The following is a 24,552-nucleotide window of genomic DNA, read 5'->3' on the forward strand; positions in this document are numbered from 1 at the left end:
TGGGCGGAGCGAGCGGCCCGGAAAGATGTTTGTGGGCGGAGCGAGGGCTCAGACCTCTCACCACGCGCGGTTTAATTTGTCGCGGTGTACGCGAAGGGTGTAAATCGATGCTAACTCGTCCTACCAACATAAAACGTCTGTTCGGCGATCTTTTACTGCCCGTGGTACGTTTGAGTCAGATTCACCGGTTCGCAATGCTTGTAGCTCCGGCCGCGGAGAGGAACAAGCATTACATCTTGAAGGTGCTGCGGAGTCGCGGGGTGGGGGCGCGCCCCGGGTTCGCGCTCGAGCTCGCCTCGGGGAGCGGGCAGCACGTGACGCTCTTCGCCTCGAATTTGCCCCACGTGGTTTGGCAGCCATCTGACATCGAGGCCGCTTCTCTTGCAAGGTTTCTCTCTCTCAAGGCATTTGTACCCCGATCCGCAAACCCGACACAGTGCACGGAACATATTCTTTGTCGCGACCGGAAGTTAATCCGCCGCCATTTTACTCCTCCGAAATGTGCACGCATGACTTCCGTTAGAGGTACAGTGCGTACTGTATTCTACTGTGAGAGCATTTGAAGTGTTAATGCTCCGAACGGGAAGTCGTCACAGTTGTTCACTGTCTAAGTATAAACGGTTACAATAATGGAGTAAAAGGGCAGCATATATCCCTGATCGGAATTATATTTGAATTTACAGTAAGTGCCTTCCGACACCCAAGTACAGTATCATCATGAAAGTTTTTATCGATTACAAATGTGTTTTGTTGAAGGTGTGCCAACGTTTAAAATCACTGACTCACGCTATTTTAAATGAGCCGTGACGTCATCGATTTGTGGCCAGTGGCCCAATGTGGTGGCCGGGCCGTCGGTCCAATAAATTTGCAGCAACTGCAGTAGTCCCACCTTTACCGTCCCAAATTAATTCCCACCTTTTGTGAATTTTCTGGGGGAATGCTCTGGCCCAAGTCTTTAAAGAGCCGGCTGACCAGGAATTAGATAACTTGCCTACTCTTTGTGAAAGACCCCGTGGGATCTTTAACATCCACTAGCTAGCGAAGGGACAGCCGGCTTAACGTCCATCTGAAGGACTGCAACACCTTGCCTGTGAAGTACCAATCTGACGGTTTATTACCTGGTCGGGAATCAAAGTGAATGAAAACACTCAGGTAAACGAGTCTGTCGGATACATGGGAAAGTGACAGGTTGTGGATACCGTAACACCAACAACTAACACTTGCACAATTTTCTCTTACAGCATTTCTGCGTACGTGAAGAGCTCCGGTCTCCCTAACCTGCTCCCACCGCTCTGCCTGGACGTCCGGCGGCCTCTGCAGGAATGGCCGGGCGGCCCGTGGCCGAAGTCGTGTGACCTGGTGCTTTCCATCAACCTTGTACATATATCTCCCTTTACGTGCACACAGGTGGGACGGGGCAACGTTGCAACTTTGGATGGTCCATCGTACTTTTGAATTCCAGCAATCCATCTAACAACTGATGCTCATGGCTGTTAACTGTTGGATTTGCATCCCTTATTTAATTCACGGAGAAAAAAAACCTCCCGGAATTAAGTAGCCCGTTCTGGTTATTGATATGAATTTATTTAATGAGAGTTTAAGAACTTTTAAAATCAAAACCTCAATCTTATTGAATTGTGTGGATGATGCCTCGGTGCAGGGTCTGTTCAAGGCTGCGCAAGACCTCCTCAAACCGTCTGCCTTGCTGGTAACCTACGGGGTGAGTTTGACCGTCCACTTGATACGTAGTGAACCAATCACGTGCCTCAAAAGGGATTTATTTATGTTCTTCGAGAATAAGTGAGCTGTTCCCCAGCAACACAAACAAATTCCTGCCTGGACTACGGTTAGCAAGTGGTCTGGTCTTCTTGGACGCTCCTTGACTTCAGGTTCCACCGCTTGCTAGCTTAGTGTCGTTCTCTGGTCCAGAAGATCCCACCAACACTATAAACAAATTCATGGTATCCCAGGTTGTTCGCACGTCACACGTGAGCAGAGGAGCGCTCTGGCTACAACGGATAATCACGACATCTCCAACTCATTTGAGGTGACTGATACTTCGGGAACGTTAATGAGCTCACCTCCACCCGTTTTTAGGACTTTGTGCTGTTTTGTGTAAGTTTAATAATTTGTTACGACAATTTAATAATTGTACTTTCCCTTCGTTGAAGCTGAAGGGAAAGGTGTAAGCTGCATGTGTGAGAAGTGTTATGATTTATGGGAGCGAGACATGAGTAATGAACGTCGAGCAGCAACGAAGGCTGGAAAGGGTGGAAATGCGAATGGTTCGGTGGATGTGCGGAGGGAATATCGTTGGGAGAGAGGACGACAAATGATGAATTGCGAAAGATGATGGGAATAGAGCCTGTAATGGATGCTGTGAAGAGAAACAGGTTGAGATGGTTTGGTCATGTGTTGAGGAAGGATGAAAGTGACTGGTTGAGAAGTGATGGAAATTAATGTAGAAGGAAGTAGAGGACGGACAAGGGGAGATGCAGAAAATAGGACAAAATGGAGAAGATTGTCATGGGGCCCGCAGGAAAATGGCCTTGAAAATGCCTGTTGTTGTTACGACAATAATACATTTTCATTTCTCTTTCAAACAGCCGTACGCAATCAATGGTACAATCTCACCTCAAAGCAACGTCGACTTTGATGCCAGCTTGCGCCGCAGGTACAGATTTGTTTTGGGGGTATGATTGAATTGCAGTATAGCATAAATGCACGCATGCCCCTCCCCCTCCCCTCCCCCCCAATACACATTATCCCCCCAACACACACTATCCCCCCAACACACACTATCCCCCCAACACACATTATCCCCCCAACACACATTATCCCCCCAACACACATTATCCCCCCAACACACATTATCCCCCCAAAACTTATGACCTTGTCCATGCCAAATACGAACACCCTTTGGACACTCAAAGTTGCCCCACCCCCTTTGTAGCAATCCAGACTGGGGGCTCAGAGATGTCACCATCTTGAAGGAGTTGGCCAAGGAACACCATCTTGAGTTTTTGGAAATGGTGAGTAGGCCACAATGACCTGATCTCCTTTTGGGTATCCTTGAGACGTTGGCGAATGAGCAGGGTTAAAGGTGATGAGCAGGTACATTTTGGGTTTTCTAAACGATCTTATCTATTCGTCCGCAGGTCGATATGCCCGCCAATAACAAGTGTCTGGTGTTCCGGATGCAGTAGATCGATCCAAGGGGTACGTACCTACGTATGTGTGCAGAATGTGGAGGTTTGCAGTTTGGATTCCGTGTTTGTTTGCGGTACCAGAAACCCGTTCAACATGTATTCAACACGTACATTAATCATGAACCGGGGGATATAATTTCAGATTTCTCCATCTACGGTCGAGTAAAGGTAAAATAGGCATGTGGTCATGTGTCCAAGCAGGTGTATTTGGTTTATTGTGCAGCAAGGTGCACGTTTCAATTATTGGACAGAAAGGTATGCTGTATCAGTCGTTCAATCGGCATGTTATTGGTTATTTTGATGGAAATAAAATTCAGATTGACCGAGTAGAGGAAACTAGTCTTGCTCGTGAAGGTGAGCGCCGCTTTGTGGCAGCGGACAAACCGGTGGAACGAGGGACGGAATTGGCAGGACGTCGATCAAGGTATGCTCCAAAGAGAATTTCCACATTCAGCTGAAATATGAGCCAATGGGACGCCGGTTTGGGAACTTGAAATGCACCGCTAACTTGGAGCATCAATTGCATGCAAAATACCAACGATTGCACGCAACTGGAGGTACCCAAAAAAACAACCATGCGATGTGGACTGGCAAGATCACCTGCAGGTGTGCACGCTCACCTTTGAGTCATCGCGCTTGGGTTCAAATCTGGAGCCAGCTCTAAACCATCAACTTGGTGTTGCACAAGCACCGATTCATCAATGCGTGTGCCCGTCCCTCGATTGGAGGTTAAATTGGGCGAATCCCGTCTGCCGACATTAGTTGGACGTTAAAGATCCCATGGTGTCCTTCACCAAGAGTGGGCGAGCGATAGCCGGCACCCTGAACAAATTACAAATTCCTGCCCGAACCAGCAGGGGGCACTGCATCGGTAAAACAGCCACACCCCCAACAAATGATGCAACCAGCAGCCTTGTGCTGCATACGGCCGTAAAGCGAAGGTATCCATACTACTCTCTCTCTTCCTCCTGGACCGAATCATACATTTGCATCAGAAGAGACAATCACTTACAGGCATTGTTTATTTAATACTCAATGTGCAATAACAAACGTTGACAAGGGAGACTCGAGCATTCGTCCGACGCTTGGTAAATATGAGCAGAGGCCTAAACGCCAGCATCCCCGGAACATTCTTTCTGCACCATCTTGGATTTCTTTATTTACATTACAAAATGTGAACAGACACTGGCTATTTCGGTGATTACAACGCTTTAACACTTCGCAGAAAACAATCCCAAGAGCCTGGTGGTTTCCTCCCGGGCACGCAAGCTTCCCTTTTCGATCTTCGACGTCAATGCATTCCCTTCGTGGTGGATCCTAACCGGTTCATAACTGTGGGAAGCGAGTCGGAGCCTTCGGTTGAGCATTAACCCCTTTTTGCTCCGAAGGGGTGGTGATGCTCAAAACGCCTCGTGCCCCTCGTTTCGCCCGACAGCGATAAACATGCTCGTGGATCTTTAGCGGTCAAAATCCATAATTTACCTCTTTCACAGAGACTTGTCTCCCATTGGATAGATAACCACATCCTTCCCTCACCTCCTCCCCACCCACAAATGAAACCGTCTGTCCCGCTTGCTTTCGGGGCAAACGGGGGTTGCCCAAGACGTGTGGCAAACATGTAGGTCTCAGGCACAGATAACTCATCCCTATAGAAAGCAGACCTCCAGACAAAAACAGCCTTTTGTGCAAATTAATCGTTAAAGACAGAAAAAAAGAGGAGGAAGGTATACAAGGTAAAATAAAGCAGTCGGAGCAAGGTACAAGGCAGGAGCAGGGAATGGTTTTGAGGAAAGGAAAACCAAAATAAACTATTTGGATTGAAGCAGGGATGTGGGAGTTAGAGGATTTGGAAGTAAAGGTCAGTCGAAGGAGATGAGTTCAGCTTCGGCGGATCCTGGCAGAACTTGCGCAGGTGGCTGGAAGTCCACGAGAAACGAGGCAGGTTGAGGGTTCGGGGGAGAAAGACGGGGATGGGGGAGGAGAATAAAAGGAGAGAAAGAAAGAAAAGAGTTGGTGGTGCGCAAATATGTATATAAATAAAACGCGCTCAGGACAGAGGGTCCTGACGTAGCCATACCGGCTGGTATCCAGGCTGTTGGTAACCTTGCTGGTTGGACGTTGCCACAGGAGCTCCACCTGCCATGAATGTTGGCCCTGGTGTTGGTACCTGGTCTTGCACAGGCAGTGCTGCTGCCACAACCTGAAGATGGACGAGTATCAAAATCAAAATACAACTTCCCTGGGGTTTGATCAACTTGTACAAAAATGCAATTGGAGTTTCTGCACACCATAGCACTATGCCTACGAAGGGCATGACAGTGGGCTGTCTACATATTACATATGCAAAAAAGAAGGCCTTTTTGTGAAGTTGTCATTCCTCCCTCTCCAGTGTAGAACCACGTGCATCCCACCTTCCCCTCTCCCATTCTTCATCTTTTCTCTATTTGTGTGTATGGCCCCTTTCAGCCAGGAAGTGGACCATGCTGTGCCATTCTGAACGCTGCTCGAGATAAGTGAGTGCGATGCAAGTTTGCAACTTTTTGGCATTTTGAGGGAGGGATAAAATGGCAGTCTGCCCTGCACGGCTCCTTTGCGATGGAAAAATAATACGAAGCATCCAAACAATAAAGCAAAAGCAACGTTTCGGTTTTGTTTGGTGATTTTCAAATTCAGTGGAAGCGACCAACCTGCATGCCGTAACGCTGGTAGCCCATGGAGACTGGCGGGTAAGTCACAGCACCGGGCACCTGGTGCTGGGGTGGGGGTTGAGTTTGGTTCACTGGCTCCTGAGGTTATAAACATACAAGGGATGGAATGCAAATGGGGCAAGGGTTTTGGCAAAGCATCGCGAAAGCCACGGAAACCTGAGAAATGCCCATATGTACCTGGTACTGGCTGGCCTGGTAGGGATAGGCGTGCGTTTGTAACTGACCCACACCATGAACGACACCCTGGTAGGGATATTGGGCAGTAAAGTTGGGGTCTGCAGGAGGGCCGAGGAGCAAGGACATTTGGTTAGCAAGATACTGGTACCGTGTGACAAACAAATCAGCAAGAAAGATGTGGCGCATAGCACGATACTTGTAAAATCAAAACAATGAATAGTTGCTATGGATACGGCAATATGACAGTTTTGAAAATTTCACCTTCCAAGTATTTTACATGAATAATTTATACGAAACAAATTTGGTCGATATTTTCCAATTGCGGCCTAGTCTGTGTTACATGTTTCTGATGGCCTTCACCTTTGACTAATCTTACACACAAATACTACACATACATACAAATAAGCTGTACAAGTTTCAATTTGACCTATTAAAATGTTGAGGTATGGCCCAAAATAAAAATCACCAAAAGTCCCAGCTGCTAGTGATGCTAATATGTATGTGTGCGTGTATAAATAATGTCTGTCTGTCCCACCCTGAAACACGGAAACGCTCCTCAGAGAGAAAGTAAAAGTTGCTTCAAATTGATCCAAACCTGCAGGAGAATTTTATTTTTTTCAATTAGAAAAATAAATAAATTGAACCCGGGCAGTGTATAGGCAGCAGACCACTGCAAGATCACTTCCAAAAAAATGTATTCCCATTTTTGAGTTCTCACAACCAGTGCAAGGATAGCAGGTTTCCTGTTTTATATTGCTGTATTTTTACCATGGGCTTCTGGAAGTTTGATTTTAAAGGTTGTGAAATTGTTGTCATGGAAACTGCTGACATGCCAAAACAGATAAATCGATAATTACGAGTACCCGACTGCAAAGCCGCAATGAGCCGGCGAAGCCAAAGCCTCTTGCCACTATTTTTCCCATCACGATGGCATCAGTAGGTTAGGTAGTTGGTAGTAGGTAGGTGTAGTAGGTACCGTACGTAGTTCAAAATGACACCATTTGCATTCTGGATGAGATTAAAATGTATAAAATTTCCTTCTCGATTAATTCGGTGAATTCCGTCTCGACTTCAGATATTTCCGGTCGTGAAAAACTATCCCCTACGGCCGCGAGATTTCTAAAAAATAATTCTTCGTCAATTTTAGAATATTTGACGCCGTTTTCACCCTCCGAAACGCGTAATAAGCTTTTTTAAAATACTTTTTCAAATGCTCGAATCTCATTGGTTCCGGTGTTTGGTGAAGATTTTCGTTGAAGATAACCAGTGCCCGTGCGGGCCCGGGGAACGAGGTTGGTCTTAAAGTATTTTAATTACAAATTAGAGGTGCATAAGATTGTGAATCAAACAAAGACGGGCGAAACAAACTCCTATTGAACTTTTTCGCAATTTTTTTATGCATACTTCCGCATCCGGAAGATGGCGGCCTCCATTGAGCGATTTGGTGCGTCAAAGCTTCGAAATTCTCAAGGGATCCAGAAAAATCTGGCTTTTCAACATAATACGTACGCGTTCATTCACAACACCGGCTTCGCCGGCTATGATTGTTGGTGAACCAATTCATTGATCGATTATGGAAATTGTTAAAATTTCAAGTCAATCAGATCAAAATCGACTTTTGACCTTTTGACCTCATGTAGGCTTCGGTGACCCAATATGCAAATTTGGTTCAAATTTCAAGTCAACTTTCAAGTCAATCCGAGCCAATCAGCCTGTCATCCTTCCGAGGTCGGCAAATTGAGTACCAGTTCACTGGTAATTCCCTGCTTGTCGTTAAAGGCGGCAAAAAGGGTTTGCGTCAGGAAGGGCATCCGGCCGTAAAACATTGCTTCAAAAAGGGGACCAAAAAAACAACAACAACCACAGTTCCCGAAAAAGGCCAACCCCCGCTTGCGGGGAAAAATGGCCTCTAAAGGTGTTTTTTTTTTTTTTTTCAAGTCAATCCGATGAAAACTGCCAATTTTTTTTATCTTGACCTTTGAACCTCAAAGCAATCGGCTTCCAGCTTTTGAGCAGCTCTATCAGTTGGTTAAGTTTCGTGAAGACCGGTCTAGAATTGCGACCCAGCCAGACATATCGACAAACGTACTCGGGGAAACTAATGTCCTCTTGCGACACTTCGATTTTTGTAACAATTGTTCCCGTTTCAACAATCCCAAGACCCAAGTTGTAACACCAAACAGACCAATCGTGTCGCAGGCAAAAATACATGTACCGATCACCCACAAAATGCCTGACGTGTCCCAACGCATTTACACTTTCAATTGCAATTCTTGCCTGTGCTCGCGGGCTGCCCGCCCACGTATTGTTGAGGACCAACTTGTCCCGCGGTGGTGGCCGCTCCGTACACGGGCTGCGCTTGTCCGTAACCAGTAGTCGTGGCCTGTCCGTAGCCGGTAGTGGTGGCTGTCCCATACGCCGTACCGTGCATTGGCGATCCATCAACCGAGGTTGGGGGACTAAAGGTTGAGGCAAGGTTTCCTGGTGCCGGGGCTCCGTAGATGGCGCCAGGGGGCGCAGGCACACCCTGCAAAATAAATAATAATAATATCATCTCAAAAATGGGTGGAGGCCCTCAATGTCAGACATGAGATCAGGGCCGTCTCTCTCGACATGTATCATGCTTTCAATACAGTCTGGCATCCCACCTTACTTTTGAAACTCTGTCTATGGCATCAAAGGCCAACTCTACACATGGCTCACTGACTTCCTTTACACTCGTAACTAACACACTTGGTGTTATTTATAATAATACAATTCAATTATAAGCATTATAATTTTAAGGTTAAGCATTATAATCCAGTATAATTATATAATTATAAGCATTCAATTTTAGTATTTCTGTTCCTACAACAGCTTTTAAACATTAGCCAATCTAGTGGAGGCCTAACCCAGAACGGACAGTTCAACACAGATCATGTTTGCATGGAGTCAAACAAAAATGGAAGAGGCACTGGAGCGTACCTGTCCATATGAAAGGCTGAGTGCCGGCATCTGTGCACGCATCTGGATGGTCTGCTTCTGCTGCTCAAGACGCATCTGCCGCTCATGTTCCTGATCCTGCAATCTCCGGAGAGCCAGCTGTCTCTGCATCTCCAAATATTCCTGGTACGTAATGAGAAACAGCATCTCGGTCACGGCAAACGACTCGCCCCAAAGCTTGGGCCTGAGCCCCACACATTCCCCCACCGACCTGTTTCTTCAGCCGCATGACTTGCAGCTTGTGGGCCAACTGCAACTGCCGCTGGTGTTCTGCCTCTTGCGCCGTACGTTCCAGCTTCTCCCGGTGATCCTCACGCAGAGCGTTGAGCGCCGCACGAGCATCACGTATCTGGCCGAGCTTGTCTTGCAAACTCTCGTAGTACACTGCACGCAGGGACGTCGGCTATGCTTAACACCGACCGGAATCACAAACAACAACCTTGAAATAAGTTTGCAAAATAAAATGAAAAGGAGAATTGAAACTTATTATTAATTATATAAAATAAATGAGGTTGACAAAAAGGTGGACTATTCATGTGGAGGGAGAAAGGTGAGGAAGAGGAGAAGGGGGATGGAGGAAGAGGAGAGGGGGATGGAGGAAGAGGAGAGGGGGATGGAGGAAGAGGAAATGGAAGAGGAGGAGAGGGGGATGGAGGAAGACGAAATGGAAGAGGAGGAGAGGGAGATGGAATAGGAGGAGATGGCGGAAGAGTAGAGGGAGATGGAATAGGAGATGGTGGAAGAGTAGAGGGAGATGGAATAGGAGGAGATGGAGGAAGAGTAGAGGGAGATGGAATAGGAGGAGATGGCGGAAGAGTAGAGGGAGATGGAATATGAGGAGATGGAGGAAGAGGAAATGGAGGAAGAGTAGAGGGAGATGGAATAGGAGGAGATGGCGGAAGAGTAGAGGGAGATGGCGGAAGAGTAGAGGGAGATGGAGGAAGAGTAGAGGGAGATGGAATAGGAGGAGATGGAGGAAGAGTAGAGGGAGATGGAGGAAGAGCAGAGGGAGATGGAATAGGAGGAAGTGTAGAGGGGGATGGAATAGGAGGAAGAGTAGAGGGAGATGGAATTGGAGGAAGAGTAGAGAGATGGAATAGGAGGAAGAGTAGAGGGAGATGGAATAGGAGGAAGAGTAGAGGGAGATGGAATAGGAGGAAGAGTAGAGGGAGATGGAATAGGAGGAAGAGTAGAGCGAGATGGAATAGGAGGAGATGGAGGAAGAGTAGAGGGAGATGGAGGAAGATGGAATAGGAGGAGATGGAGGAAGAGTAGAGGGAGATGGAGGAAGAGTAGAGGGAGATGGAGGAAGAGTAGAGGGAGATGGAGGAAGAGTAGAGGGAGATGGAATAGGAGCAGATGGAGGAAGAGTAGAGGGAGATGGAGGAAGAGTAGAGGGAGATGGAATAGGAGGAGATGGAGGAAGAGTAGAGGGAGATGGAGGAAGAGTAGAGGGAGATGGAGGAAGAGTAGAGGGAGATGGAATAGGAGGAAGAGTAGAGGGAGATGGAAGAGGGGAAAATGGAGGATGTGGAGAGGGAGATGGAAAAGGAGGACATGGAGGAGGAGGAGAGGGAGATGGAGAGAGAGACTAATGAAAGCATGAATGTAGCGTGAAGCACGCGGCACTCACGTCTCTTCTCATCAAGCGCGTTGAGGAGTTGCAGCAACTGTGGTTGCATGTTTCCGATGGTCTGGAAGAGGGACTGCACAGCCGTGTCATTGGTGATGCTGCGTCCGCGAGCATGGTCGCTGCGCATGCGGTTACTGAAGGTGGCCACCGCATTGCGCAGCGTTTGCAAGAATTGTTCATTGTTCTCTTCGGATTCTCCGTTTTGGTAGCACTGCGGCGACAATTTGATAGAGTCCGAGGGATAAATAAAGTGATGAAACGAGTCAAAAATGGGAGGAATTGCGAAAGAAACCGATGAAACCGAATAGTGGCTTTCTCACCTCTGCCACTTTGATGGCAGCAATTTGGGCATCTGTCCCACTGTCTATAGCTGGAGCAGGGGCTGAGGGCGTTGGGCTGGGCCTCACTGCCTCCTCCTGTTTCTTCTCCCAGAAAGAGCGGTTCATGTAGATGGCCAGCTGCAAAGCAGAGAGTGTCAATTGCTCTCGTATCCAAAGGCTGAAAATATTCATAATCGTGTCCCAATGAAAGTGCATTTGTGCAGGGCTGGCAGGGTAGAATCGACGTATGCACAGTCGCCTCAAGAGGCCTAGCCCTGGTTTGAATTCCGACACAGCTATAAACTGGCATCGCGGATTCATCAATGTGTGCCGTCCCTCGGATGGACGGCAAACTGGGCAGCCCGTCTGCTGGCATCAGCTGGTGGATGTTAATTATCCCACAGTGTCTTTCGCGAACAGTATGCGAGTTATCGCAGGTGCAATTAACAAATTCCAAGTCTAATCTACAGGGGGGCACTGCATCGGAAGCACAGCTCCCTACAGCCATGTGCTGCATATAAAACTAGAACGGTACTCAGTAGAGAGCATACCTCCACCTGGTTGGCCATATCGCCCAATGGTGAAGAATCATTTTAAAAAATTCTACCAACTGGATCCGGATCTTCACCAAAATTGAATCGATTCTTCCTCGTCACACACTCAACCCATCCAACAAGTTTCATCCAAATCCATACATAACTTTTTGAGATATCCTGCTATATGCTGGATTTGGCCCCATCTCCAAATGGTGAAGAATCACTTAAAAAATTAAATAACTCATATCTGAATCCATATTCAGATCTTCACCAAAATCGAATCGTCCTCGTCAGACACCCAACCGGTCCACCAAGTTTCGTCCAAATCCGTCCACAACTTTTTGAGATATCCTGCTATGTATCGTTTTTGGCCCCATCACTCAATGGTGAAGAATCACTTAAACAATTCTAGTAGCCGGATCCGAATCCGGATCTTCACCAAAATCGAATCATTTCGTCCTTGTCACATACGCTACGTCTCTGCCAAATTTCGTCCGAATCCGTCCACAACTTTGAGATATTTTGTTCACAAACCCTCAGGAGAGCCAGGAAACAATATCTCTCCATTCTCAAGACCGAACTCTCTTATCTGTCTCCCTCTTCCAAATCCTGGTGGCGTCTGGTCAAATCTGTTTCTGGTGTTTGTTCCCCCTCCATCCCCTCCCTCACCTCAAACGGCTACACGGCTGACTCCGCACGTGAAAAAGCTGAATGCCTCAACTCTGTGTTTGCCTCTAAATCTTGTGTCCCAAACCCATCCCTCTCTGTACCCACCGTACCCAGTCGTACCCAGCTGCTTCTGGACTCTGTGTCCTTTCCTCCTGACAAGGTGGAAAAGTTTCTGTCAACCCTCGACTCTGATTCTGCATCTGGTCCTGACGGCATCAGCCCACGGGTCCTAAAATCATGTTCTTCCGCTCTTTCACTCCCTCTCTCTGCTCTCTTCACCCTCTCTTTTGCTCAAGGTCATCTGCCATCTGCTTGGAAATCAGCCAACATCACCGCTTTGCACAAAAAAGGTGCAAAAACAGATCCTAGCAACTACAGACCAATCAGCCTTCTCCCAATTATCAGCAAAGTCATGGAATCCATCATTGCTTCAGATATGAAATCTTTCCTCTTCTCCAATGGCTTGATCTCTGATCATCAATTTGGTTTCAGACCTGGTCACTCTACTCTGGACATGCTGCTTCTGCTTTCTCAACAATGGATGGAGGTCCTCAACGCCAAACAGGAAATTAGAGCTGTCTCCCTTGACATTTCACGTGCCTTCGATACGGTCTGGCACCCCGCTCTGCTCACCAAACTCTCCTCCTTTGGTATCCATGGAAATCTCCACGCATGGCTGGCGGACTTCCTCTCTAGTCGTAGTCAACGTGTGGCCCTGAATGGGTTTCTCTCATCTCCTCTTTCTGTTCAGGCTGGAGTTCCCCAATTTGCCGGCAGCCCAGCAGCCCAGAGCATTTTGGCCAAACGAACAAGGTACCAATATCTGAGTACGGAAACATTTATTGTGTAACCTAACATATTCAGATATGGATGTCTGCCGGGGACCCCCTGCTGCGTGGGGCCCCTGGGGCCCAAAGAGGGGGGCCAAATAATGGGCTGGATCAAACATTGGGGGTACCACATGAAACCAAGTGGAAATCAACAGGTACATCTCACAGAGCACAGAGTGACCACCGCCAGACAAATTTGCCTCTGCATAGGCCCCCCCCCCCCAATGGTTTTTTATAGGCCCCTCCCAGACCTCCCAGACCTCCCTCAAAGGGTCCCAAAATTTGGGCTGGATTAAACATGGGAGGTACCACATGAAACCAAGTTAAAATGAACAATTACACTGTACTAAGTATAAAAAACCATTGCCAGACAGATTGTCTGCTGCGTAAGGCCCGCCAGACACCCCCAAAAGTTGACCCCGTGGACACTATAAACCACCTTTAGAGGCCATAAACCCCGTGGACACTATGGTATGGTATAATTGCAAGTAAGTTTAAATAAACAGGTACATCTCACAGAGTACAGAATTACCACTACCAGACAAATTTTCCTCTGCATAGAGAGTACCAGAGAATCTGAGTCTGCATTTCCAAAGAGGGCGCCACAGCATGTGTAATGAAGCATAGGTGGCAGCAGAGCTTTTAACGTCTGCTTTGAGAGTCAACAATGGTCAAGGTCATGTCTTGTTGTTAAAGATAGAAGGATCTTCTTCGAGATGAATGTAAGTAAATTGAGGCTTATGAGCTTACATGTAAAATAGAATAATGGCATAATAGATTAGGCCTACTGTTAAAAAGTCATGGAAATGGCATGGAACTGTTTCTTGTGACTAAATGTATCTGATCAGATAATGAAAGCAGGTCTACTATATAATATAGGCCTAGGCTAGGCTATGCTCAGCTAGGCATGTGCACTTTTGCACAATTAGGCTACCTGATCGACATAGGTTGTTTAACCAGTCTTGGACAAAATATTCCAGGAACACAACACTCTTTTATTCTGCTTGTGACTGAAACTCAACAGCAGCCATTTTGTAACAAACAACAAGACTAAACAATATGAACCAAGACAGGGCGGTATTATCAGCTTTGCAAGTTACACTGTACTACAGGTTTTCTCATAGGTTCATGATAATTTGGAGAGTGGATGGAGGTCCCAATACCATTTATGTGTCATCAAGTCTCATAGGTTAGCAATACATGAAACTCCCATTAGCCAAAAATTCTGAATTCTAAACACCAGTTTCATTCTGACTCCGATCAGCTGTTATCAGTAAAGTACAATGTTAAATAAGAAAAACACTGCACCCTGCCACCTTCACTTTCCGAAGGCCAGTTACCATGAGCTTGCTTAATGCCCTGAATCAATTACTGATCGCATCTACACACATTGGGAATCTCGATAAACAATGGAGCCTCTTGTGTAACCTTGGCCAAGGCAGTGTGATCAGTCACGTCTACGGTGTGTGTAGATACATTTATACAGCAGCTTGGCATTGCAATGTCAGAAGTTACTCCAAAACGGGATCTTCAAGGATCAGTTGGTGATATTTCTCCTTAAAGAATGGCAAGAAGATCATTATGGTCCCATCCTAGCAAACAAGACGCTTATTGTGTCCCATGGTGGCAACTGTATTCACCTCACATTCAATCAGCTTGATTTGAAGATGTCTGTTGTACACCCAGCCCATCTCCAGGGTAGTCATGAGGAAGCTGACACTCTCCTTGCATTCCATGCATCCAGCGTTACTGGAAATGCAGTGATCAGAGCCTCCGATACTGATGTCTTAGTTATTATCCTAGGAATGATAGGAAGGCACCTGACAAGTCACAGACCTATGGCATACAATCGCATTATTATGGATTGTGGATCGGGGAATAGTCGTCGACATATTGATGTCAGCAGCATTGCCACCACCCTGGAGTCAAAGCAGAAGGGACTAGCTGCAGCCATGCCAGGTCTTCATGCATTTACCGGCTCTGACTTCACCACTGCATTCTACAGGAAGGGTAAAAAGAAGCCTCTAGAAGTTCTTGAGAAAGACATAGAAGGAACACTCATCCAGTTCTTCAGCAGACTAGCTTCTGAAGATCAACCAGACCAGAGTAGAGCAGAAGAGTTTGTCTGTTCCTTGTATGGCATGAAGGGTGACGTGAAGGATGTCAATGAGGCCAGACACGTAAAACTGTGTCAGATGACTGGGAAAATGGATAAGGTACGAGTATACCTATGCTATTTCTATTGTTTAAGTAGTCTTTCACCAAGAAATAATTTCATTGAGGGAAGGGGAATGAATCGACATAACTTCAGAAAACTAAACTAGTATATTATTTCATCACTAATTTGTTCTGGGGCTATATTTTAGCATTATGGTGAAATCTTCTTTCTATGCACCCGACAGCAGATATGCCCACAAAGGGAGCTTTTTGAAGAGAGTAAATTTTCAGAAAATAGCTAAGTGTTATCCAAGTGGTGACTTGAAGAAACACTGACTTTGAAAAACGAAAGGGCACCTTGAATACAAATAGTTCAGCATGAATTGAAATTGATTGTGGATAACTAAATTTGAATCCATCCATATCTTGTTTCAGGAAAACCCGATGTCAAATGTGAAGAAGGTTGACTGCGCACTTCTTCCACCTTGTGCAAAGACTGTACACAACAAATTGCAATGGGCACACTTCATTAGCATCCTTTGGGGAAATGCTGACTCGGCACATCCAGGACATGGTTTGGATCCTGTGAACTACGGATGGAAGGAAAAGAACGGGTGCTATACCCCAGACTGGTTCTTGGGACCTGCCCTGCCAGATTATCTTTTCCAGGAAGGGGAACAAGAGGAGGACAGTATAGAGGATCTCGAGAGTGACCAACAAGATATTGCTAATGTGTCTGACGATGATTCAAATTCCGAAAATGCTTGGAGTGATGACTCAGAAAGTGAAACAGAGATCTAACCCTCTCAAGAATCATAAGGATTTTCTGATAGTGATCTACTCATTGGATGCATTAAGCATATATATTGTAAATTCTGTTGGATGTCATGTAAAATAGATTTCACGTGGTATGTTTAATCTAGCCCAAATTTTGGGACCCTTTTTGGGGGGGGGGGGGGGGATCCGGCAGGCCTTATGTGGCAGACAATTGAGAGATATATTGGACTTAATAGTAGATTGTAATTGATCATTTTAACTTGGTTGTATATTATGTGGTAGCTCCAATGTTTAATCCATCCAAAATTTGTGGACCCTTTTTAGGGGGTCTCTTGCAGTGGTCATTCTGTGCTCTGTGAGATGTACCTGTTGATTTCCATTTGGTTTCATGTGGTACTTTTAATATATGTTCTAGTCCAACTCTACCAAAGTGTCCACGGGGTCAACTTTTGGGGTGTGTCTGGCGGGCCTTATGCAGCAGACAATCTGTCTGGCGATGGGTTTTTTATACTTAGTAGAGTGCAATTGTTCATTTTAACTTGGTTTCATGTGGTACCTCCTATGTTTAATCCAGCCCAAATTTTGGGACCCTTTGAGGGTGGTCTGGGGGGGGGGGGCCTATGCAGAGGCAAATTTGTCTGGCGGTGGTCACTCTGTGCTCTGTGAGATGTACCTGTTGATTTCCACTTGGTTTCATGTGGTACCCCCAATGTTTGATCCAGCCCATTATTTGGCCCCCCTCTTTGGGCCCCAGGGGTCCCACGCAGCAGGGGGTCCCCGGCAGACATCCATATCTGAATATGTTAGGTTACACAATAAATCTTTCTGTACTCGGATATTGGTACCTTGTTTGTTTGACCAAAATGCTCTGGGCTGCCGGCCTACAAGGCAGTGTTCTGGGCCCTGTGCTTTTTCTGGTCTTCATCAACGATCTCTCTGACTCTCTTGAAAATCCTCTCTATCTCTTTGCTGACGACTCTACTCTCTATCGCTCCATTCCTCATCCCTCAGATCGGCAGTCTGCAGGCTCCTCACTCTCTGCAGACCTGGACAAAATCACAGACTGGGCAAACAAGTGGAACATGTCTTTCAATCCTGACAAATCTCACACTCTTACGATGTCTCTCCGAAAAGACCGATTGGACAACCCTCCCAAACCATTTTCTGAATAATCCTCTCCAAGAAGTTCTGTCACTCGAGCTTTTGGGTCTCACTATCTGCCATGATCTTTCCTGGGAAAACCACATTTCAAATCTGGCCTCCAAAGCCAGTCGCCGACTGGGCATCCTCCGTCGTGCGAAGTCCTTCCTTGGCACACCTGAGCTCCTCACCACATACAAGGCTTTCATCCGCAGCTCTATGGAATACTGTTCTCCCCTCTGGTCTGGTGCTCCTGCCTCACACCTAGCTCGTCTTCACGCTGTTGAAACCAAAGCGTTCAGAATCATTGGAATCTCCCGCGATGAAGCTAACTCCAAGGGCCTTTCACTCACTCACCGCAGGCAGGTTGGTGGTCTTTCTGTCTTCTACCGACTCCTCTCTGGCCTTGCCCCCCCCAGCTCTCTCTGGGCTCTGTCCCCCAAATATTCCTTCAGGTCGCACAAGATCTGCCTGCAACCCTCTTATGGTTAAACTGCCAAAATCAAGACTTTCTGCTCACCTTCACTCCTTCATTCCTCTTTTCTCCTGCCTCTGGAACAAACTCCCTCACTCTCTTCAATCCCACTCCACCCTCCAGGTCTTTAAAACAGCTGTTCACCACCATCTCTTATCTTCCCCCATCAAAAACCTTGATCTTTTCTACCCCCGCTAATTTCACCCCAAATCCTACACTTTTTTGAAATACCAACTTCTGTCCTGGAAGTCCTTGGTCTCCTTGTGTTTTATACCTCCCCCCCCCCCCTTCCCACGCCTCCTCCCCGCAAGCCCTCTCCCTCCCACACTTCTCCCTGCTCTCAAATGTTGTGTTTGTGTGCTTCCCCTTCTCTCCCCATCTTGTCTTCCGCTCCCTCTTTTATATATTTTGTTTGTCTGGTTGATTTGTTTGTGAAATAAATGTTAGCTCTTTCACGAGCCTCGATTCAGTATACAAAAAAAAACAAAAAAACAAAAAAAAACAAAAACGGATAAACACACAAATAGACAGACAGGGGTGAAAACATAACCTCCATCCACCTTTGGTGGTGGCGGTAATAAGAATACATTGGTATATCACCAACTTGTGCATTAATGAGCAGGAGAGAATGAGATCGGAAATGAGGAACTAACTGAACAGTGCGATTGAATGATATCTTTCAAGCAGGCGACAGGAGAAGCAGCGTCGGACAGGATTAGCATCATCTACAATCTACATAATACTTGTGCGTTGGAATCACGCGAGACGGACACGACCGAGTCCGGTGTACAGACGGGCATGGCCGAGTCCGGTGCACAGACGGGCACGGCCGAGTCCGGTGCACAGACGGGCACGGCCGAGTCCGGTGCACAGACGGGCACGGCCGAGTCCGGTGCACAGACGGGCACGGCCGAGTCCGGTGCACAGACGGGCACGGCCGAGTCCGGTGCACAGACGGGCACGGCCGAGTCCGGTGCACAGACGGGCACGGCCGAGTCCGGTGTACAGACGGGCACGACCGAGCCTGCTGTGGAGATACTCTGACTTGCCTATTCCACAGCAGTTTCCGAAAAGGCGCAATGAGGGATGAAGCGGCTTGGGTGACTTGGATAGATTGACGTGGCACTAACAATTTGGTTATTTGGTAAATACATTATCTGAAGCTTGAGATCCTTCCGCACCCTCAATCCGTCGGTGGTCAGAACTCTAAGCGGTGTGAGCATTGTATATCACAACCAAGTGTTAGCTGGGCCTCTCTCAGCGCACTCTCGTAAGTATGCACACATTAGGTGCAGCACGTGACCAAAATTACATCACAGTGGCACCTTGTCAGCACAACACCCAAAGAGGTTCACCAACAATCTTACCTCTTTATCATGCTCTTCAGCAGATGGAGCAGAAGATATCTGTGAAGAAATAAACAACAACAATTGGAAGGTCGTTTTACATCAATATATCATCTTACCGCAACTTGTGAATTTTCATTTTACATCAAACAGGAGTACTTGCTTGCGAAGGTCAAAAAGCAAATAATAAAAATAAAAATAATTAATAATAAAGCTTTCCCTTCAATAATTCTTTCAGAATGGGCAGGATCCAAACTTATACAACCAAGATCACATGGGCTATTCATTAAGAGGAGGGAGAAGAGCGAGATGAAAGAGGAGTCGGTGGAGAGGAAGATGGAGATGAAAGAGGAGTCGGAGGAGAGGAAGATGAAAGAGGAGTACGGAGAGGAAGATGGAGATGAAAGAGGAGTCAGAGGAGAGGGAGATGGAGATGAAAGAGGAGTCGGTGGAGAGGAAGATGAAGATGAAAGGAGTCTGAGGAGAGGAAGATGGAGATGAAGAGTCGGAGGAGAGCGAGATGGAGATGAAAGAGGAGTCCGAGGAGAGGGAGATGGAGATGGAGATGAAAGAGGAGTCGGTGGAGAGGAAGATGAATATGAAAGAGGAGTCGGTGGAGAGGAAGATGGAGATGAAAGAGGAGTCCGAGGAGATGGAGATGAAAGAGGAGTCGGAGAGGAAGATGGAGATGAAAGAGGAGTCGATGGAGAGGAAGATGGAGATGAAAGAGGAGTCCGAAGAGAGCGAGATGAAGACGAAAGAGGAGTCGGTGGAGAGGGAGATTGAGATGAAAGAGGAGTCGGTGGAGACGAAGATGGAGATGAAAGAGGAGTCCGAGGAGAGGGAGATGGAGATGAAAGAGGAGTCGGTGGAGAGGAAGATGGAGATGAAAGAGGAGTCGGTGGAGACGAAGATGGAGATGAAAGAGGAGTCTGTGGAGAGGAAGATGAAAATGAAAGAGGAGTCGGTGGAGAGGGAGATGGAGATGAAAGAGGAGTCGGAGGAGAGGAAGATGAAAGAGGAGTCGATGGAGATGAAAGAGGAGTCGGTGGAGAGGAAGATGGAGATGAAAGGAGTCGGTGGAGATGAAAGGAGTCGGTGGAGACGAAGATGGAGATGAAAGAGTCGGTGGAGAGGGAGATGGAGATGAAAGAGGAGTCAGAGGAGAGGAAGATGGAGATGAAAGAGGAGTCGGTGGAGAGGAAGATGGAGATGAAAGAGGAGTCGGTGGAGACGAAGATGGAGATGAAAGAGGAGTCGGTGGAGAGGGAGATGGAGATGAAAGAGGAGTCGGAGGAGAGGAAGATGAAGATGAAAGAGGAGTCGGTGGAGAGGAAGATGGAGATGAAAGAGGAGTCGGAGAGGAAGATGAAGATGAAAGAGGAGTCGGTGGAGAGGAAGATGGAGATGAAAGAAGAGTCCGATGAGAGGGAGATGGAGATGAAAGAGGCGTCCGAGGAGAGGGAGATGGAGATGAAAGAGGAGTCCGAGGAGAGGGAGATGGAGATGAAAGAGGAGTCCGACGAGAGGGAGATGGAGATGAAAGAGGAGTCTGAGGAGAGGGAGATGGAGATGAAAGAGGAGTCCGAGGAGAGTGAGATGGAGATGAAAGAGGAGTCGGTGGAGACGAAGATGGAGATGAAAGAGGAGTCCGAGGAGAGGGAGATGGAGATGGAAGAGGAGTCCGAGGAGAGGGAGATGGAGATGAAAGAGGAGTCGGTGGAGACGAAGATGGAGATGAAAGAGGAGTCGGTGGAGAGGAAGATGGAGATGAAGAGAAGTCCGAGGAGATGGAGATGAAAGAGAAGTCCGAGGAGATGGAGATGAAAGAGGAGATGATGGAGGTGGAGGAGAGCGAGATGAGATGACATTCCAAATAGGCCACGTCAACAAACAAAACAAACTTCCTCAACTTTAAGTGCAAGCAATTGACTGGACAATTTGGACAGCAAGTTCAAATAAGATTGGACAAGAGGAACTTTAGACAGGTGAGAATATCTTCTTCTTTTTTCTTTTTTTAGAAGACACCTTTATGACTGCAATGGAGTGCTGCACATTTCATCCGAGGTGAAGCTTAGCTCCGCAACAGTAAAGAAACAAGAAAATAAAATAAGACCCATATAAAAACCATTTTTATGGCTCCGTTGAAGTCGCCAGAGGCATTATGTTTTCAGGCCCATCTGTCCGTCCGCGATAGGTTTTCGTTTCCGCGATAACTTAAGAACGGCTGAAGAGATCTTAGTCAAATTTGGTGCAGGTATGTATAATGAGGTAAAGATTAACAGATTAGATTTTGGGGTCACGAGGTCAAAGGCCAAAGGTGAGAGGTAATGTTATGTAAAAATACTGTTACCGCGATAACTTGTGAACCAGTGATGGGATTCTGACCAAATTTGGAACAATTATGTAAAATGATGTAACGATGAACTAATTAGATTTTGGGGGCAAAGGTCAAAGTCCGTAATAGGTCTACAACTTGAGAACACCTGAAGTGATTTCATTCAAACTTGGTACAGGTATGTATAATAATGTAAAGATTAACCGATTGGATTTTGTAGTCCCGAGGTCAAAGGTCAAAGACAAAGTCTGTAATAGGTCTATAACTTGAGAACGGCTAAAGGGATATAATTCAAACTTGGTACAGATATGTATAATGTGAAACGGCTCCGACTTACGACTGGCATGGAGTACAGGCCGGATGCCGGAGGTGCAGATGTGCTGACTGGGGAGCTTGAGCGATTATACGATGGAGTCTTGTGTTTCTGCAAATCGAAATGGAAACGAGATGGAATCACAACTCCAAACTAGAGCAAAGTCGATGACGCACCATCACAAAATTTCCACGCTTCCCACCTAAAGCAAAGTTTAAAGATGGTAAATAGTTGCACCAGGAATGGCCCAATGGCAGATTTTGAGTCAAAACATTTCTCCTGTTTCGATCTCAAGTCCCCACCCCCTGGGGAATAATCCAGGAGTCAAATCCCCAAATTCATTACATATTTCATGCGTCTCTCAATGTTGAACCCATATACAAAGTTTCATTTAAAAATGTGCTCGTAATTTCATTTTTTGGTGCTCGACTTTTGACCCTGCCCCAAGGGGTGGGGCCGAAACTGAAATCACTCTTGCACCTGCACCTTCTTGCCATGTGGTGATCATAACTTCCACGTTTGGTGAATTTCTGCCCATATGTTTAGGAGCCTGGTTTAGCCTGGTGTTGGCTTAGCGGCTAGGGTGCCAGCTTAGGATCCTAGGATCCTGGGTTCGAATCCCGGTCGATTGCTGAATTAACGCCAGGGGGGTTGACTCAGCCTGTCATCCTTCCGAGGTCGGCTAATTGAGTACCAGTTCACTGGTAATTCCCTGTTTGTCATAAAACGCGACAAACGGGGTTGGCGGCAGGAAGGGCATCCGGCCGTAAAACATTGCTTCAAAAAGGGGACCAACAACAACAAACAACAACAACCACGGTGCCCGAAAAAGGCCAACCCCCGCTTTGCGGGAAAAAATGGCCTCTAAAGGTGTTTTTTTTTTTTTGTTTTTTTTAGGAGCATGACGGATACAGATGGACACAGATGGAGCAGATTACAACATCGAAGAAAACGTTTGGAAACTTTGGGTTTTTTAATAGGATGCATCCTACCCCGCTTTGCTTTACCAGAGAACACACCTTCCTCTCCTTCTCCTCGGCCTCCGATTGTGACAAAGCCAATGCCAGTTGGAGCTCTTCCTCCTCCTGAATGGCCGACTCATCCTTCTTTGGTGGAACCTACATTGGAGAGACTTGCTCGAACTACAATGCGAACCCGATGAATATGGTGCGTCAAACATCACTTTGGATCTACCAATCCTCAAATACGAATTTGATATCCTAGAATATGCTCATGAAAACATCCGCTCTGACTCGACGGAACCTCACAGGACATTTGCTGCGATTACAGACCAGGCAGGCTACTTGGGAGGCAAGGCAATGCATTCCAAGCTTATTCCATGCGGACGAGCATTTAAATTTACCCACTTGCATCATTAAGGGGAAAATAAAAAGCTTGATGACCAAACTTATCATTGCATTGCCAAAGGAATGCACTCACCTGAGCCTGCTGGGCCAAAGAGCTAGAGATGTATTCTGGGGGTAATTCGCCCTCTGCTGCTGCTTTCACCTCTTTCCTGCCAGGATAAATATATAAATAAAAGAGCTCAATATTTCAGGCTATGCGAGCAAGCCGAAGGTCTCTTTCAGACAAGGCCATGGTATATCCCCCTGTTTATGACAAACCTTTGAACGACAGGTGCATGACTCACTTGTTGAGCTGCTCAAAACAAGGCTCACAGACGCGAACCTCACGCTCAATGCCAAATTTGGGGATACTGGAAGCCCGGGAGGAGCAACGGCTGCAGAATATTTGGCCACATGCCCGGCAGTGGTGCTTTGAGGGAGAGGGAGAAGGGGAAGAAACTCGTGATATGGTAATGAGCAATTACAAAATATTCTCGGAACATCTTTATCGTCGACACAGTCCCGATTGTCCCTTGAACAGATCAAGGATATAAATAAAAATCAATGGCGTTTTGGTGGAAACAGCAGACATCAGACATGCTAAACTACCTTGCGCGTAGTCATGGAAAACAGAACCCTGCAGCGATGGCACGACTCGGCATCCACCCACTCTGGAGCCTGAGTGCAACAAATTGGACAGGGAATAGAAAATGCAGTGAATATAAATAACAATGGAGACAGACGGACAAAGACAGATGTAGAGACAGACAAACAGACACAAATGGACAAACTACAGCTTCCGGGCTAGCTTTAATCTTTCTCGCAAACATCATGCACTTTTCTTCTTTTATTTAATTAAGGCCTGGCATTGATGATGGCTATACAGTACCATGCCTGGAGCCTCCAACATAAAATAAAAAAAAGTAGAGACAGACAGACACAGATGTAGAGACAGACACAGATGTAGACACGTAGAGAGGTAAACACAGACATAGAGACAGACAGACACAGAGAAAGACAAACATAAAGGTGCAGTAACTGTGAAAAAGGTGTCCAAGAGAGTTTAAAGGTACCCAAAATGGTCCAACGATACAAACCTTATCAGCAGCAAACATCGCATCGCTCTCTTTGAGTTCGGGAAATGTGAACCCTGGGGAAATGAAAATACGACTCGAGTTATGACATCATTATAACTCGTCAGGACCTCAAGCACCGAAGTATTGCATTTCGATTCAATTCCATTTTGGATCAAAACAAATGTGAAAAAAATACAATCACGTGTACTTGTCAGTTTTTCAAAATCGGATAAAATAATAAGCATACTAATTTGACGTATTTTGACTAATTTGACGTATTTTGACTAATTTGACGTATTTTGACTAATTTGACGTATTTTTTGTGCGTACCCAATGAGCGGACCTGAGCCAGTAGGTTGGCCAGATCAGTTAACAACTGCAGGTTGAACGGTACAACACCCAGGAAGAAGTTAATGTCGTTGTGTGTCTAAATGTGGTTGCACAGTCACGTTTTGGGGTTTAAACCCCAACGAAGAAAACAACGAATGAATAAATGAACAAAACTGTGATCAATTACCGA

At 46.4% G+C, this 24,552-nt stretch overlaps 2 protein-coding genes across 8 annotated transcripts in view; one reads left to right on the top strand and one right to left on the bottom strand.

Moving 5' to 3' along the window:
• Positions 1–24,551, top strand: METTL26 (methyltransferase like 26). Of its 4 annotated transcripts, none has more exons than XM_078777711.1 (7): positions 1–388; positions 1,242–1,407; positions 1,661–1,720; positions 2,607–2,674; positions 2,954–3,032; positions 3,159–3,219; positions 22,508–24,551. In XM_078777711.1, exons 1-6 carry the CDS (start codon positions 108–110, stop codon positions 3,204–3,206), a joined length of 702 nt encoding a protein of 233 aa, XP_078633837.1. In that variant the 5' UTR covers positions 1–107; the 3' UTR covers positions 3,207–3,219; positions 22,508–24,551. The 4 variants fall into 4 exon arrangements, with proteins under 4 accessions (XP_078633837.1, XP_067973731.2, XP_067973732.2 ...); XM_068117630.2 differs by lacking the exon at positions 22,508–24,551 and adding an exon at positions 15,657–16,833 and having other exon boundaries at positions 21–388; XM_068117631.2 differs by lacking the exon at positions 22,508–24,551 and adding an exon at positions 5,676–5,852 and having other exon boundaries at positions 21–388.
• The window catches only part of HGS (hepatocyte growth factor-regulated tyrosine kinase substrate), a 27,732-nt gene continuing 7,393 nt past the window's right edge, over positions 4,214–24,552 (bottom strand). Inside the window, exons 6-21 of one of the 4 annotated variants that reach the window (XM_068117618.2) lie at positions 24,054–24,106; positions 23,566–23,634; positions 23,262–23,386; positions 23,051–23,126; positions 22,630–22,728; positions 21,635–21,721; positions 18,981–19,019; positions 11,030–11,167; positions 10,710–10,920; positions 9,288–9,460; positions 9,059–9,199; positions 8,372–8,621; positions 6,095–6,192; positions 5,897–5,995; positions 5,313–5,409; positions 4,214–5,125 (exon numbers count right to left, since the gene is read on the bottom strand). In XM_068117618.2, the coding sequence (XP_067973719.1) occupies positions 5,088–5,125; positions 5,313–5,409; positions 5,897–5,995; positions 6,095–6,192; positions 8,372–8,621; positions 9,059–9,199; positions 9,288–9,460; positions 10,710–10,920; positions 11,030–11,167; positions 18,981–19,019; positions 21,635–21,721; positions 22,630–22,728; positions 23,051–23,126; positions 23,262–23,386; positions 23,566–23,634; positions 24,054–24,106 (1,793 nt within the window). In that variant the 3' untranslated portion in view covers positions 4,214–5,087. Of the gene's footprint in view, positions 5,126–5,286; positions 5,410–5,896; positions 5,996–6,094; positions 6,193–8,371; positions 8,622–9,058; positions 9,200–9,287; positions 9,461–10,709; positions 10,921–11,029; positions 11,168–18,980; positions 19,020–21,634; positions 21,722–22,629; positions 22,729–23,050; positions 23,127–23,261; positions 23,387–23,565; positions 23,635–24,053; positions 24,107–24,552 lie in introns of all 4 variants that reach the window. The other 3 variants (XM_068117617.2, XM_068117619.2, XM_078777710.1) reach the window with 3 other exon arrangements.

This window comes from Myxine glutinosa, chromosome 5 (genome assembly GCF_964187855.1).
Source record: "Myxine glutinosa chromosome 5, kmMyxGlut1.1, whole genome shotgun sequence".
NCBI lineage: Eukaryota > Metazoa > Chordata > Myxini > Myxiniformes > Myxinidae > Myxine > Myxine glutinosa.

Excerpts from the sequence above, each read along its gene's own strand:
- METTL26 (XM_078777711.1), top strand. The coding sequence starts at position 108 with ATGCTAACTCGTCCTACCAACATAAAACGTCTGTTCGGCGATCTTTTA. Across the intron at positions 389-1,241 it reads GAGGCCGCTTCTCTTGCAAG|CATTTCTGCGTACGTGAAGA; the intron begins GTTTCTCTCTCT and ends TTTCTCTTACAG. Across the intron at positions 1,408-1,660 it reads CTCCCTTTACGTGCACACAG|GGTCTGTTCAAGGCTGCGCA; the intron begins GTGGGACGGGGC and ends GCCTCGGTGCAG.